Genomic DNA, 14485 nt, shown 5'->3' with positions numbered 1-14485 from the left:
AGTGCTTTGGATAAAAGTGCTATATAGTGCCATCCATTTACTATATATACATGTAGACATAAAGTCAATAAATATGGATACTACTGAAATATACATACATACTATAATAGGCTACATGAAAGAAGCCACCTTGTGCACCGACCAAGATTGATTTTCAAGGGCAAGGATCAAACAGTCTTTTTTTTTTCAACAAACAAAAAAAGTTGTACCTAAGTGATCTCGCGAGATGACAGTATCCCTTGACGACGGCTGAAGCTGTTTGGTTTTCATGGAGCAGGCTGGGAGCCCGAAGGTCAGCAAATACTCTCACAAATATCCACCCTAGTATTCGGATATGTAGTATTTCCCACTCTGTTTATGAACGTTATTGTACTTGTGCTTGAGACATGTAAATACTCGCAATTGACTTTGTGTTTTGCCTGCTCAAAGTTATGTAGCTAGCATTAGCTAGCTAGCTCACGTTAGCTTAGCTAGCTAGCTACATTATGTTTGACGTTGGCTAGCTAACAAGCTAACTTGGTGCTAGCTAAGCAAGTCCTAGCTAGCCCAAGTTAGCTTTAGTCTTTGAATATTTGATTTCTAGGCCGAGGTCATAACTAACCAGCCTTACGACGAGAGCCTGGAAGTGACCGACCCGGAGGAGGTCGCCAGCGTGTACACCCCAACACCCCGACTAACAGGTCAATCAATCAATCAATCAATCAATCAAAGCTTTATTTATATAGCGCATTTCATACCCAGAGGCAACACAATGCGCTTTACAGAGAACAAGGGAGGTGGGCATACGACCCACTCTACATATTCCAGAGGGAAGCAAAAAAACAGTAATCACCTGGAGGCCAGATAAGTGAGCTGTAAAGATTCTTCCCTGACCCCTCTCAACAAGGCGATCGAGCAAGCTCCTGGAGTATGTTTGTCTACCGGCTAAGAACATTTATGAAGCAATACATTTCATTGAATTACATTTCAGAGTGAGAGAGGCTAAAAACATCATAGGGGAGAGAATATTCTACGGACATGCTACATCATCCACAGTAGACACATGGGTATCTATCGGACTTCGTGAGGTCTGCTGGTGACAGTGGGGCATCCACTGGACCTGGTTAGAAGATAGGAGGGAGAGAGAGAGGCACCAGGGAGAGGGAAGGCAGAGGGAAGGCAGAGCAGGGTTAAACAGGTGCCTCTGGTTGCTACGCTGCAGTAAAGTTACATTCTCAGTGGCATTTTCATCTGCAGGCAGCTAAGTTAGCTAGCTAACGTAAGACAGACAGACTCTAGAGTGATGCTTTTTCCATCGTCTCGTCCTACTAGCGTCGAGGAAGAAGAGCAGGCACCTTGATATGTCGAACAGCAGTGAAGAATTCGACGACGATGGAAAGGTAATGTTGAATTGTTAGTCTGATAAATCAAACGCTGCAAAAGGATCCTCATGATGCTATATAGCAGCTATAGCTTGTAGGTGAACACAGAGTATTTTAAATTGGCACTATATGCAATGCACTACTATGAATTGACATGTTTTTGTTGTGTGTTGTTTAGCCTAACAAGAAAGAGCAGTTGAACGGTCACCCTGGCCTGAGTAAGAACCAGGAACACGAGGATGATGACTTCAAAGAGGATTCGGATGAGACGGAGTCGGATGATGACGAAGAAACAGAACCAGAGTCTGCTCCCGAGGGGTGAACAGCCAACGCACACGCGCACGCACGCACACACACACACACACACACACGCACCGTGTAGTTCACACGCACTAGTTCACACACACACACACACACACACACACACACACACACACACACTGCGTAGTTCACACGCACACATACTCACACACGCACCGTGTAGTTCACACGCACTCACTCACTCACACACACACACCACGTAGTTCACACACACACACACACACACACACACACACAAAGAGTTCCATGACTCAACTACCAATACACACATACGCTCTTCAAAGATCATTACAGCATGAGAGCACACTTAAGCACTGAGAGCAATACAACCGTTCTGACATATAAATTCCAGACAATCTGTGGAGAATCAGGTCGGGACATTCTCCGGAGTTTCCCTTTCGCACACAACAGAAGATTGTCCGTGTCAAACTTGCCTCAGCGCGAGACCCATGATGCACTACGTCAGCTGCACTAACTATGTTAACACCTACTGCAGATCTCTCTGTGGGTCTGGGACACTTCTAGCTACAAACTGGTTTTCGAATCCTGGCCAGTGATTGGTAGCCCCGAAATTCCGTAACCAGAATCAGAACACATTCTCTGAGCGTTCAGTAATCAGAACCAGAACACGCTTTCTGAGCGTTCAGTAACCAGGACCAGAACACGCTCTCTGAGCATTCAGTAACCAGGACCAGAACACGCTCTCTGAGCGTTCAGTAACCAGGACCAGTCTCTGAGCATTCAGTAACCAGGACCAGAACACGCTCTCTGAGCGTTCAGTAACCAGGACCAGAACACGCTCTCTGAGCGTTCAGTAACCAGGACCAGTCTCTGAGCGTTCAGTAACCAGGACCAGTCTCTGAGCGTTCAGTAACCAGGACCAGTCTCTGAGCGTTCAGTAACCAGGACCAGTCTCTGAGCGTTCAGTAACCAGGACCAGTCTCTGAGCGTTCAGTAACCACAACCAGAGCACGTTCTCTGAGCGTTCAGACCAGGACCAGAACACTCTCTCTGACATTCAGTAACCAGGACCAGAACACGCTCTGAACGTTCAGTAACCAGAACCAGAACACACACTCTGACCGTTCAGTAACCAGGACCAGAACACGCTCTCTGACCGTTACCGTTCAGTAACCTCACGCCAGTGTTCCAGATATACATGTGTCTGCCGTTGGTCCGCTTCACCAAACAAATAGTGCATTCTATTGTCCACCTACTTCTGATTTCCATTCTATTGTCCACCTACTTCTGATTTCCATTCTATTGTCCACCCTACTTCTGATTTTCAGCTGTCTGTATTCTTCCGGTTTATCAACACACCCACTCGCTCACTGCGAATGAATTCTTTGGACAGTGACCTGCTCAATTGGTCATCAGACAGAATTGTTACCAGCAAGCTGGGAGGGTAGACTCCGGTGTGACCGATTCAGACATTTGCGTTCTCACATACAATTCCACCGGTAATATAAAGATACGTTCGGGGGTTCAGTGCGTGTGTGTGAAAGGCTGGAGAGACTCATGATTCTGGAGAGACTCCGGCTGGAGGAGCAGAAGAGGGCAGAAGCTCTGGAAAAGAGAGAGAGAGAGACAAGAAGGACAGAGAGACCACCAGGTATTTTCTAATAGATTTTGACCCTCCAGTCCAAACCAGATGACGAGGTTTTGCGTAGCCATGTTTTTGGTGCGGACATCTGGACGTGAAATGCAAAGCCACGGTGCATCATCCTGTCATCACGTTTGCTTCCATTAAAACGTCCGACTAACAGTCCTACAGTTGGAGCTTCTGACCATGGGCGATATATGTCCTCGTGCACCAGCCCCCCAAGGCCATGAAAGAATCCACACCACAGATTCAGGTTTTATTTGTCACATGTAACGGTACAGTGTACAATCACAGTGAAATGTTGCTGCCGGCTATGTGATGTGCTCTTTACAGATAATGCTGAGATACACACAGAGGTGTGTGTGTGTGTGTGTGTGAGTGTGTGTGTGTGTGTGTGTGTGTGTGTGTGTGTGTCTCATGTACTCTACTGTGAGTTCAGTCAACAAATTTACTAAGTTCAGGCAATCGACTCTGGAGGCACTGGCTGCCTTCAGATACAAACACATACACTCACACTCAGGCGTGGTCCAATCACATACACTCACACTCAGGCGTGGTCCAATCACATACACTCACACTCAGGCGTGGTCCAATCACATACACTCACACTCAGGCGTGGTCCAATCACATACACTCACACTCAGGCGTGGTCCAATCACATACACTCACACTCAGGCGTGGTCCAATCACATACACTCGCACTCAGGCGTGGTCCAATCACATGCACTCGCACTCAGGCGTGGTCCAATCACATACACTCACACTCAGGCGTGGTCCAATCACATACACTCACACTCAGGCGTGGTCCAATCACATGCACTCACACTCAGGCATGGTCCAATCACATGCACTCACACTCAGGCGTGGTCCAATCACATACACTCACACTCAGGCGTGGTCCAATCACATACACTCACACTCAGGCGTGGTCCAATCACATACACTCACACTCAGGCGTGGTCCAATCACATACACTCACACTCAGGCGTGGTCCAATCACATACACTCACACTCAGGCGTGGTCCAATCACATACACTCGCACTCAGGCGTGGTCCAATCACATGCACTCGCACTCAGGCGTGGTCCAATCACATACACTCGCACTCAGGCGTGGTCCAATCACATACACTCACACTCAGGCGTGGTCCAATCACATGCACTCACACTCAGGCGTGGTCCAATCACATGCACTCGCACTCAGGCGTGGTCCAATCACATACACTCACACTCAGGCGTGGTCCAATCACATACACTCACACTCAGGCGTGGTCCAATCACATACACTCACACTCAGGCGTGGTCCAATCACATACACTCACACTCAGGCGTGGTCCAATCACATACACTCACACTCAGGCGTGGTCCAATCACGTACTCACTCATAAGGCGGGCTATTTAAATGGATAACCTGGGACACGCAGACACACGGCTGCTAGTGATGCACATCAAAGTTTTGCTTGTCGTTTTCCTTCTCCCTCCCCCACCCCATCCTCCCTCATCCCAGGCTCCCTCATCCCATCCTCCCTCATCCCAACCTCCGCCTCTGCATGTAAGTTTTAGAGCGGAGGAGTACCAGGGCCATGTCCAGGACATTTATGGGAGTAGCCGCACGTTTAAGCATCGAGATGATAACGTTATTCTCCAACATGCCTCCGCTTTACAGAATCTCTTGGGTTCATAATGTGATTCCAGATCCATCTAGCCTAACTAGGGAGAGAGGATTCTGGGAGATTAACAGGAAGATTCAACAAACCAAATTTGCCATGACCGACTTAATTGAGTCTTAAGATAAGGTGAAGTTGTAATAATCTCCGGGGTGAAATGTGGGCACTATTAAAGTTTATCTTGTCTTATTTTAAGACTCAAGACGTTCTATGTTGGGTCAGATGGCAGTGTAAATCAAACTGATGGAGATGTCAGAATCAGCGTTGGGGAGGTTGTGGTCAGATTTGTGTCCTCTAACAGATGTTTACTTTCAGGGCTTATGACCCGGCGGACTACGATCACCTTTCTGTTACGCCCGAGATCAAGGAGCTGTTCCAGTACATCACAAGGTGAGTGGACGCCTCAACGGTTGCAGAAAAAAAAAAAGAAGTTTTTCCAACTGTCACATCATGAAATCATTGTTTTCAGAGAAACAATTTCGTACGCCAGTTCTTAAGGATATTTTGTCGTGTGCGGCTCGTTGACTGAATGCCAAAACGCACCAACCCGACAGTCAAACAAACGCTTCTGTATGCTCCTGACCACTCGTTGGCCGAGTCGGATGGATATTAATGTGAAGTCATGAACGTAATGAGATGATGTTCACTATGCCCTGGCGGTCATTCACACTTCCTCTGAGCCTGCGTTAGAGTGACCCAGTGAAGCCAGAGGCCACGTCGTGCTTCTAAACCATCTCTAAACGCCTTCGACAAGAGCATTCCCACTCAAAATTAAAGTGCAGTTCCAGTTCAGTTCACTTTCTGCGTACCTGTAGGTAGATTTGGTTTGCAGCAGAGTCATCCATACAACAAACAGACAATAGGCAGACAGTAAAAACATAGTGGGAGATAAAAAAGTAGAAATAGAATCACTAAAACCCTTAAAAGCCAAGAGATAACAATACAAAATAATCACGCTCATAATGTAACTACTGCTGGGACGAAGCTCGTTTTATGACGTTTTTGTTCTGCACTTCGGGACCATAAACCTTCGCCCAGAAGGAAGAAGCTGGGATTCACTGTGCAGAGAGGGAGACTCATTTAAAATGGAGCCAGTTACTCTCTGTAACTGCCTTGTGTCCAGAGATGCTGGGTCACGCTGTGGCTCACCAACCAGCCTACTAGGCCATTCATAATAATAATAATAATAATCTTCATTTATAGAGCACATGTGTCTCAATTTAATAATTTGACTCTTTTTCTGTTCTTTATGGATAGTTTTCCAAACCATGACACTCAAAGAAAAGGATAGTTGTCATTATTCGTAACTCATTAACTAATACTCGACAACATGTATCACATCTTTATGAGTCTTTTAATAGCCTACACAAATATCCTGCTGTTTACTGCTCCACTGTCCAGACAGGTTATTGGCCTGTCTGGACCGAGGGGCGCACACAATCAAGAATGATCTAGGCTACTTGTTAGCTTAGTAAGCACTGTTCATGATTCAGCTACAGTACTTCAACTGCGCTCTGATTAGCTCAAGCGTATCTGACGGCTAAAGCCAACTCAACATATATTGAATTGGGCCAGAGAGTGAGTTTGACCTCTGACCTGACCCGACGAGATATTCACTCCAAACTGAGGTGGCCCACCGCTCGGATCACCACTGTTTACAGCTGACCATCGGGCTAGTGTGCTTTGGGCTTATTATGACATTTTGAATGGCTAATACTTGTTTCCTTATGTAGGTATACTCCTCAGAATATTGAGCTGGACCATAAACTGAAACCCTTCATACCAGACTTCATTCCAGCTGTGGGAGACATCGATGCTTTCCTTAAAGTGAGTCCTGTTTTTGTTCCTATGAAATACTTCATTACCTTATCACTACTAGATCAGACCAGAAAACTACCATCTTCAAATACAAGCATCTCCCTGTTCCGTCTGCTGAGTTTGACTCATATTCACTAATATGTATCAGCCTAGAAAGACTTGACTCATATTCACTAATATGTAGCAAGCCTAGAAAGATTTGACTCGTATTCACTAATATGTAGCAGAACTAGAAAGATTTGACTCATATTCACTAATATGTAGCAGGCCTAGAAAGATTTGACTCGTATTCACTAATATGTAGCAGCCTAGGAAGAATTCCAGAGACTGATGTATAGTTCTGACATTTTTGAGGAGCAGATGGATTTGGATGTACTTTAGTGACCAGGCTATTTTGAATGTCCAGGTCCCGAGGCCTGATGGGAAACCAGACGACCTGGGTCTCCTGGTTCTGGACGAGCCGTGCACCAAGCAGTCTGACCCCACCGTGCTGTCTCTGTGGCTGTCCGAAAACAGCAAGCAGCACAACATCGCCGTGAGTTAAAACATCAACATCAACCACACAACCCTACGCGCTTGATAAACAGTGCACGTCATTTCTGACGGACACGCCCACAAAACGAGGCGAGCTTGGAGAGCGGGAAATTTGGGCATATAAGGAGTTTTATAGTACTTAAAAATGACGGAATAACAACATTTATGGACATATTCACTTTGATTTTTAAATCAAGATAACTGGCATGTGTCATGTTCAACCACTGTGTTATTCCTTTAAGAACCCTAACCCTAACACACACACACACACACACACACACACACACACACACCAGTGTGACAGTACAGGCACTGCTTAGCCCAAACACACACACACACACACACACACACACCAGTGTGACAGTATTAATCCTCAGTGTGTCTGCTGTGTTCAGGAGGTGAAAGTGAAGAGCATAGAGAACCCGGAGACGAATCCCAAAGCCATCGAGAGCTGGATCGAGAGCATCAGCGAGCTTCACCGCTCCAAAGCCCCCGCCACCGTCCACTACACCAGGCAAGAGCTCCGCTCAACAACAACAACAACGACAGCTGATACCGTGGGGGTGGAACACTACCTGTCTCTAACTCAGTGATTGGTGTTTATTTGAATTTGTGGTTTAATGGTGCGTTCGTTGATCACTGGGAGGTGGCAAATTGCGACTCGCTACTAGGAATGATTAAATAAAACGCTGCATGAACTCGCACTTCCTCGTCGCAAATTCGGATATGTTTCTCAGCCCCCAGTTGCTGGCTGACGTCAATATCATATCATAATCATATCATTCGCTATAGCTCGAATGCACACAGGTCGGAGGTAGGTATTTTGCCACTTGCGTCTTGCCAGCTCTGACCACAAACGAACGCACCATAATGGTGGAGCCTGTTAGAAGCACAGCCGTATGTCATGGCTCTTATTTTCCCGCCGAGGGATCAGACAGGCACACTTTGACACTTTGAGACGGCCGCTAAGACGTTTCCACATCTCAGCTGTTTAGCGTAATAGCTGAGAGTGCCACTCCGAGACTGAGGCGGTCAGGAATGTTGTTTATTTTAGATAAGTGAATAACGCGGCTCTTTTGTCCAGGCCGATGCCAGATATCGACACCCTGATGCAGGAATGGCCTTCGGAGTTTGAGGAGCTGCTAGGGAAGGTAAAATATCCATTCTGTTTTTCCTTTATTTAAAGGGGTAGTTCATGTAAAATACTAACATATTACTATGGATTTATGTCCCCCGACCTTGGTTGTAAAGGGCCTACCTGTGGTGCCCTCGTCTTAAACCTCTCACATTTGTTTTAGGTCAGCTTACCAACCGCCGATATCAACTGTGACCTGGCGGAATACACCGACATGATCTGTGGTGAGTCTCAGTCTCTTATTCATTACTTTATTCCTTGGCGGTCATCATGGCCGACAGCTTGAAGTGGTGATCTGTACTGTACATTGGGCCGACTTTCCCAATAATGCCATCAAACTTGGGATGATCGGCGATCAACCAATAGATATCCGAACTGGAATCATACGTCGATAAAACAATCAAAGATTTGGAAGCCTACATTGATGCTCGGTTCCACAATATGTCAGTTAGGGCTGCACGATTATGACAAAAGATAATAATTGCGATTATTTGCTTAAAAATGGTAATTGCGATTAATATATAATATTAATATATAATAACCAAAATGCTCCAAAATCACGGACGTTGATCCCTTTCTTGTTACTAACTCACTGACCGCTCATTTTTTCACTACTCACGGCTGCAGGTACTCTTGTGACACTTGTCTTGACCTACTGCTATCTGTCTTCTCAGTGAAATTGCTACGCACAGCGCAATCAGCGGGAACGCATGTGATTGGTCAGACAGCATAAGCGCCTGTGATTCGTCCGTGTAGTCCTAGCACACTCAATTCAAAGCAAAATTTATTAATCACATTAATTGCAGCCTTTTGCGATTAGTTAATTGCGGAGGTCATAATCGTGATTTCGATTAATTCACGATTAATTGTGCAGCCCTAATGTCAGTAAAACCCTAGAGAACAAAGGCGCCCGGGATCAGTTGAACTCAACCTCTCTTCATGACATTCACGTCCTGCCCTTAACATCTATGAAACAGCAGCTGCGGAAGCTTGATCTACTGGATAAGCTGACAAACGAAGTCTTGAGATCTTTAATGGTTGCGTTCATGCACTTTTATGTTATTATTTTGTTGTGAATTTTGTGGTTATCTGTCGTTTGTCTCTTTTATGGTACATGTGCTGTGCGACCTGTTATTGATTTGTTTGTACTTCTTCTGATATTGTTGTAAAACTTTGGTGATTGTTTTCTCATTTTGTAATGTTTTCTGGTACACTAGGGCCCCCTCAAAAACGAGGTGATTCACCTCCAGGGGCGTATTCTAATAAATAAATGTATCATCATATTTGGATTGTAGCAAACCACTCTAATCATTCCCATCATGCAGCGCGTACAGATACAATTATACTGTATGAGATGTTATTAGGTCACTCTGACTTTGCTCAAAATGGCTGCCCTTATACCACGTTTCCTGCTCCTCGTCCCTCTCCCAAAAGGCATCCTGGATATCCCTGTCTACAAGAGCCGGATCCAGTCACTCCACGTGCTGTTCACACTATACTCCGAGTTCAAAAACTCACAGGTACGCAATGCAGCTAACTACTGTACATAGCGAGCCACTAGTTCTCAAGGCTATTTACTTACTTACTGTACATAATGCTTTGTTATTTTTAGTGGTCACTGCCCAACACACAGGGCCGGATTAGGGCCCTGACCGTACAGTAACTGCTCAACAAGCTGCCTCATGCTACAGAAACGGGAGATTGTTGCTCCTGACGGCCAACAATAACTTGCTGTATCACTCAACAGGTCTTCCGATATTTGTCCCAAATGGAAAGAGGTTTTAATCGAGTTGTCAGTTAAGAAAGCAGGTCCTCGTCGGTATAATCAGTACATGATGCAATAGTGAAATTAAACATCACTGTTTTCTACATGTTATCTGCCTGTTGTGATCCTGTTGGGTCGTTTCATGTGGGAGTAACCTTCTTCTCTCCTGGTCTCAGCACTTCAAGGAGTTAGCAGAGGGTCAGAAGTCAGAGCCGGCCTCGGCTCCCGGCTCGACCGCCGGACCAGGAGAGCCAGAGACGCTGACCTTCCAGTGACGGCCACCTCGATGACGGCCACCTCGATGACGGCCACCCCGATGAGAGCCACACCGACGGACACGTCTCTCCCCTTGCCTTTCAACAGCTCTCCGTTTTGAGCTTTGCCTAATTAGCAACATCCTAGCGTGAATGTGGTTGAATGCTCCCAGAGTTGCCCGTCCTTGGAAGTAAGTTGATCGGCTTGTGGAGCTAACGAGGCCCATCGTGTTCTCTGTTTGTAAATATATGAAAGGACATTCAGGCATTACTTGATAGCCTTGAAATGTGTAAATACAACATTGCTACTGTTTTTGACATCTTTTTGCTAATACACATATTTTTTTTAATCCTATTAGGCTGTGAACTTAATATTTAATAAACTGGGTGTTCCCCAAATTGAAGAACATGTATGTTCAAACAAATCTGGATGAATAGCTAGGCATATTTCAATTTCAAAGACGGAATAATCTAGGCAAGTGGACTTTTTATGTATTTGTGTGGACTAACCCATGAACAACCTATCATTTTTATTTACTATTTGAGTGGTTACAGTACATTACCCCGGTTACATCGCTTATCTTATTTTAATATTTAAAGTATGTCTTCCTGTGGGGTCAACATTTTGAGAACGCTTTTGAAATGTTTCATTGTGGTTGAAGAACAGGCTTCAGAGGAACAAAGTTTCAATATAGGTTACTTTAATAGTTGTTCAAGGAATAATAGTTAAGTCAGCAGACAGTGTTAAAGGAATAATAGTTGCATCAGCAGACAGTGTTATGACATAGGAGTCGGTGAAAGGGGGTTTGAGGGCGATGGCTAAAGGATCCCTCACTAAGCAGGGGCCTCTGTAAGGCAAGGCTGCATCAAACAACTAGGTTGTAACAATCAAAACCAAACATGTCATGATACAGTACTATTAACATGAATTAGAATCGAGCACACGTTGTACAAACTACCAGAGGAAATATACTTCTAGAGATCTGGCATAACCTCTTCACAAAACCAAAAGATCTGGCATAACCTCGTCACAAAAGCAAAAGGAGCCATGATCAACAGTCCGATAAAGGGAAGAGAGAAAGTTATGATATAGTAATTTTCGTATGGGTGCATATTCAGTTACATATTTTCTTTGACTAAAATGAGCAACTATAAAAAAGAGGATGTAATAAATAATGTGAGGTGAATCGAGAGTGTTTGGCAATCGTCCTGTAATTGCAGCAGTGTCCCTGGTTTCACCGTCGTGAAGTGAGCCTCATTTCACTGCAAAGAAAAAGGGTAAATAACAGACCAGGAAAAGTATCGTCCCTCCGCTGGAAAAGGAAAAAAAAAAAAACTAAAACAAATCGTTCATAGGTCATAGGTCAGTCTAGCAGACGTTTACACATCTCCACTGAGTTCCCAGCGTAGCAGCTGTCTCCTAACGAGGGCTCACTAGAGAGACCGCCTACCATCCACACATGTACAGTACAATCAAGACTTAACTGGAATTAGAAAAATACAGGTACAAAAATTGATTACATTCAAGAGACAGTACTAGCACAAAAGGGTATTTGTCTATATAATTTCGATAACTTTATAGAGGCATCTTCTAGATAGAAAAGTTGGGAGGGGATAAATTATAGCTGTTTCGGAAGATCTGGGTTTGTATTCGACTTCATTCTGGATTGATCAAATTAGTCAAAACACTCATGTATAATTTCATAGAATAGAATAATAGCTTAACACCTGCACAATTGGTAAATTTTATTTCATGATATGGAGGAAGGCTTAAAGCTCTTGAGATGGGATTGGCGAAATGGGAGGGTGGTAAAAATTACATTTTCAAAATCATATCATCATTTTGGTTGGGTTGTAAGGTGCAAATATTGTCTATTAAAAGAGGCATTGAAATGTGCCAGTACAATTGTACACCATTTCTACTCTGGGTTTAGACCAAGAAAACCCATAAAAGACAGGATTAGTTGTGCTGCTATAATACATTTGTTACCTGAAGATCTAAACACAGAAAATGCAGTGCAACTGCTATGCCAACTTTCTTTTCCAATATAATTTTCAACTTTCCCTTTTCTTTGGCAAACGTCTGTGAAATCACTTGTTACAAGCACATACACATCCACCCTTTTTGGGAGTGGGGAGAGGGGGGGGGGGGCGATAGCTTCTCTGTTAATAACTCCATCGGTGGAAGAACTATACGTAGTAATCCTATAATTTCTCATATCTGGAAAAAATATATAGCTAATATTTGAAGTCTATCTTTTTTTTTTTTTTTTAAAGCTTTGTTTTAGTTTACTTTTAGCTTTGAGTAATTTGTTTTTGTTCTTCACTTTGTTCAGCTCAACGAACACATTGTGAGGAAGTTTGGGATCGTCGTATCCCTGCAAACGATGCACTTGTGCCTGTGCACACAAGACCAACAAAGGCAAAAAGCCAGTGTTCAAAATCTTGCCAGCCATAATCGCAATGAAAAGGGTCACCAATAATAGGATTACGTTATTGGTTCACACGAGGGGGCCGTTGAGCGGTCACCCCAGTGGGATATCTCATGAAAGTTTTGCGTAGGAACTGGGTATAGCTAGCCAACCATGCAGGCCTACCTGGAACTCAAGAATGCAACGCACTAACTAGATAGTGGTCATTATATAGTTCATTTACAACAGCCTTAGTTGTTCTATCTAATCAAACATCTGCTGGTATGATATTATTTTACATGACGACACTGGCTGCCTGTATATCAAACACTACCTATGCAAATTATTTCAACATGGAGCATCACAGCCCCATGGCTAAGACTTCCATTAGACTGACGGGAGGGAAGGAGCAGATACAGCAGAGCCTTTCTTACGTTATATTGAGGGCTGGGAAAGCGCACGACACCCAGAAATGACAACGCAGTCACGTTAGGAACATATTCCCAGATTTGTACAACTACAACGTATCTAGAAGCGCTGCGTTTAATCTCAGTGCCTATTCGCTTAACAGGTAGGCATAGGCGCACCCTTTTTGTAGGAGCTTTTTTTTTTTTTTTACAACAACAGTCTTAATCCAGTAAACTTGACCTCAGGAAAGACCACTGACATGGGAGACAAAGCAGATAAACAGCTTCATAAAGCACACGACTTCTTAAGAGAAGGAGAATTAAATACAGCAACTCAATGAAGGAAGGAGGAAAGCATGATTGAATTCAAAGGTCTACAAAAACGATTAAGCATGTCTACCAAAAGAAACACTACTTCTAGTATGATGGCAACTTCATAAGAGGACTAACTAGACACTGGCTTCTTGTGAGTTTGTCTTCCAGGAAGTGAGTCTGTGGAAGCTCTCTGTCGGCTCATCCCCCCTCCACTACAGCTTAAACTGTAAACAGGTGAATGGCCACAACCTCTCCTTCCATCTGAACATGGAATGAATGCAAGCCTGTTCCATCTTAGTTAGAAGAACACGCAATGGAAAACAAAAAAACAAACATTTTTTTAAAAACTTTAACAGACTTTCATATTGTAATTTGAATAATTTCAAATCGCAAACATTGATTTATCTGATAAGACTGGACCATTACTTGACCTAAGAGTGGACCGTTACTTGGTTTGAGAATCTCAAAGGCCGCCAAGAAATTAAGCAAAAGGGAAACATGATTACCTTATTGAGGGAAAAGGAATTACATCTAAAAAGCCTCTCCTCCTACTCAAGCTAAAAATTAGTGCAGTGTCTGTGTTAAAAAAAATGACTTATCTAAGGAAAACTAGTAGCACACATTTGACTTAGCCTTACAGATGCTACGCAGACTGCGATAAGATCAAGTATTGACACAAAAATGCATTTCATCATTCAAGTATATTCAAGCTGATGGAGCCGTGGGGGGTGGTGGGTGGGGTGTGGCGACTGTCTGGAGGTCGGTAAAGGGAAGATTGCAGTGTGGCGGTGTTGGTGGGAAGGTTAAGGCTATAGCGACCCATCGACGCTGTCAGCGACCAGAACGGTTCTCTGACCCTGCCACGCTTAAGTGGAACTGACGGGTGAAGACGGACG

The 14485-nt window shown here is 44.2% G+C and overlaps 1 protein-coding gene across 2 annotated transcripts; it reads left to right on the top strand.

Moving 5' to 3' along the window:
• Positions 1-243: 243 nt before the first annotated feature.
• On the top strand, positions 244-10758 carry ift46 (intraflagellar transport 46 homolog (Chlamydomonas)). 2 transcript variants are annotated; one of them, XM_084439745.1, is made up of 13 exons: positions 244-292; positions 584-680; positions 1312-1379; positions 1540-1679; positions 4791-4835; positions 5266-5340; positions 6684-6777; positions 7175-7303; positions 7698-7816; positions 8387-8453; positions 8601-8661; positions 9872-9957; positions 10379-10758. In XM_084439745.1, exons 1-13 carry the CDS (start codon positions 269-271, stop codon positions 10475-10477), a joined length of 1104 nt encoding a protein of 367 aa, XP_084295871.1. In that variant the 5' UTR covers positions 244-268; the 3' UTR covers positions 10478-10758. The 2 variants fall into 2 exon arrangements, with proteins under 2 accessions (XP_084295871.1, XP_084295872.1); XM_084439746.1 differs by lacking the exon at positions 4791-4835.
• The last annotated feature ends 3727 nt before the right edge of the window (positions 10759-14485 follow it).

The sequence above is a fragment of the Borostomias antarcticus genome (assembly GCF_949987555.1).
Source record: "Borostomias antarcticus genome assembly, chromosome: 1".
Classification (NCBI taxonomy): Eukaryota; Metazoa; Chordata; class Actinopteri; order Stomiiformes; family Stomiidae; genus Borostomias; species Borostomias antarcticus.
This window is presented reverse-complemented; position numbering and strand designations above follow the sequence as displayed.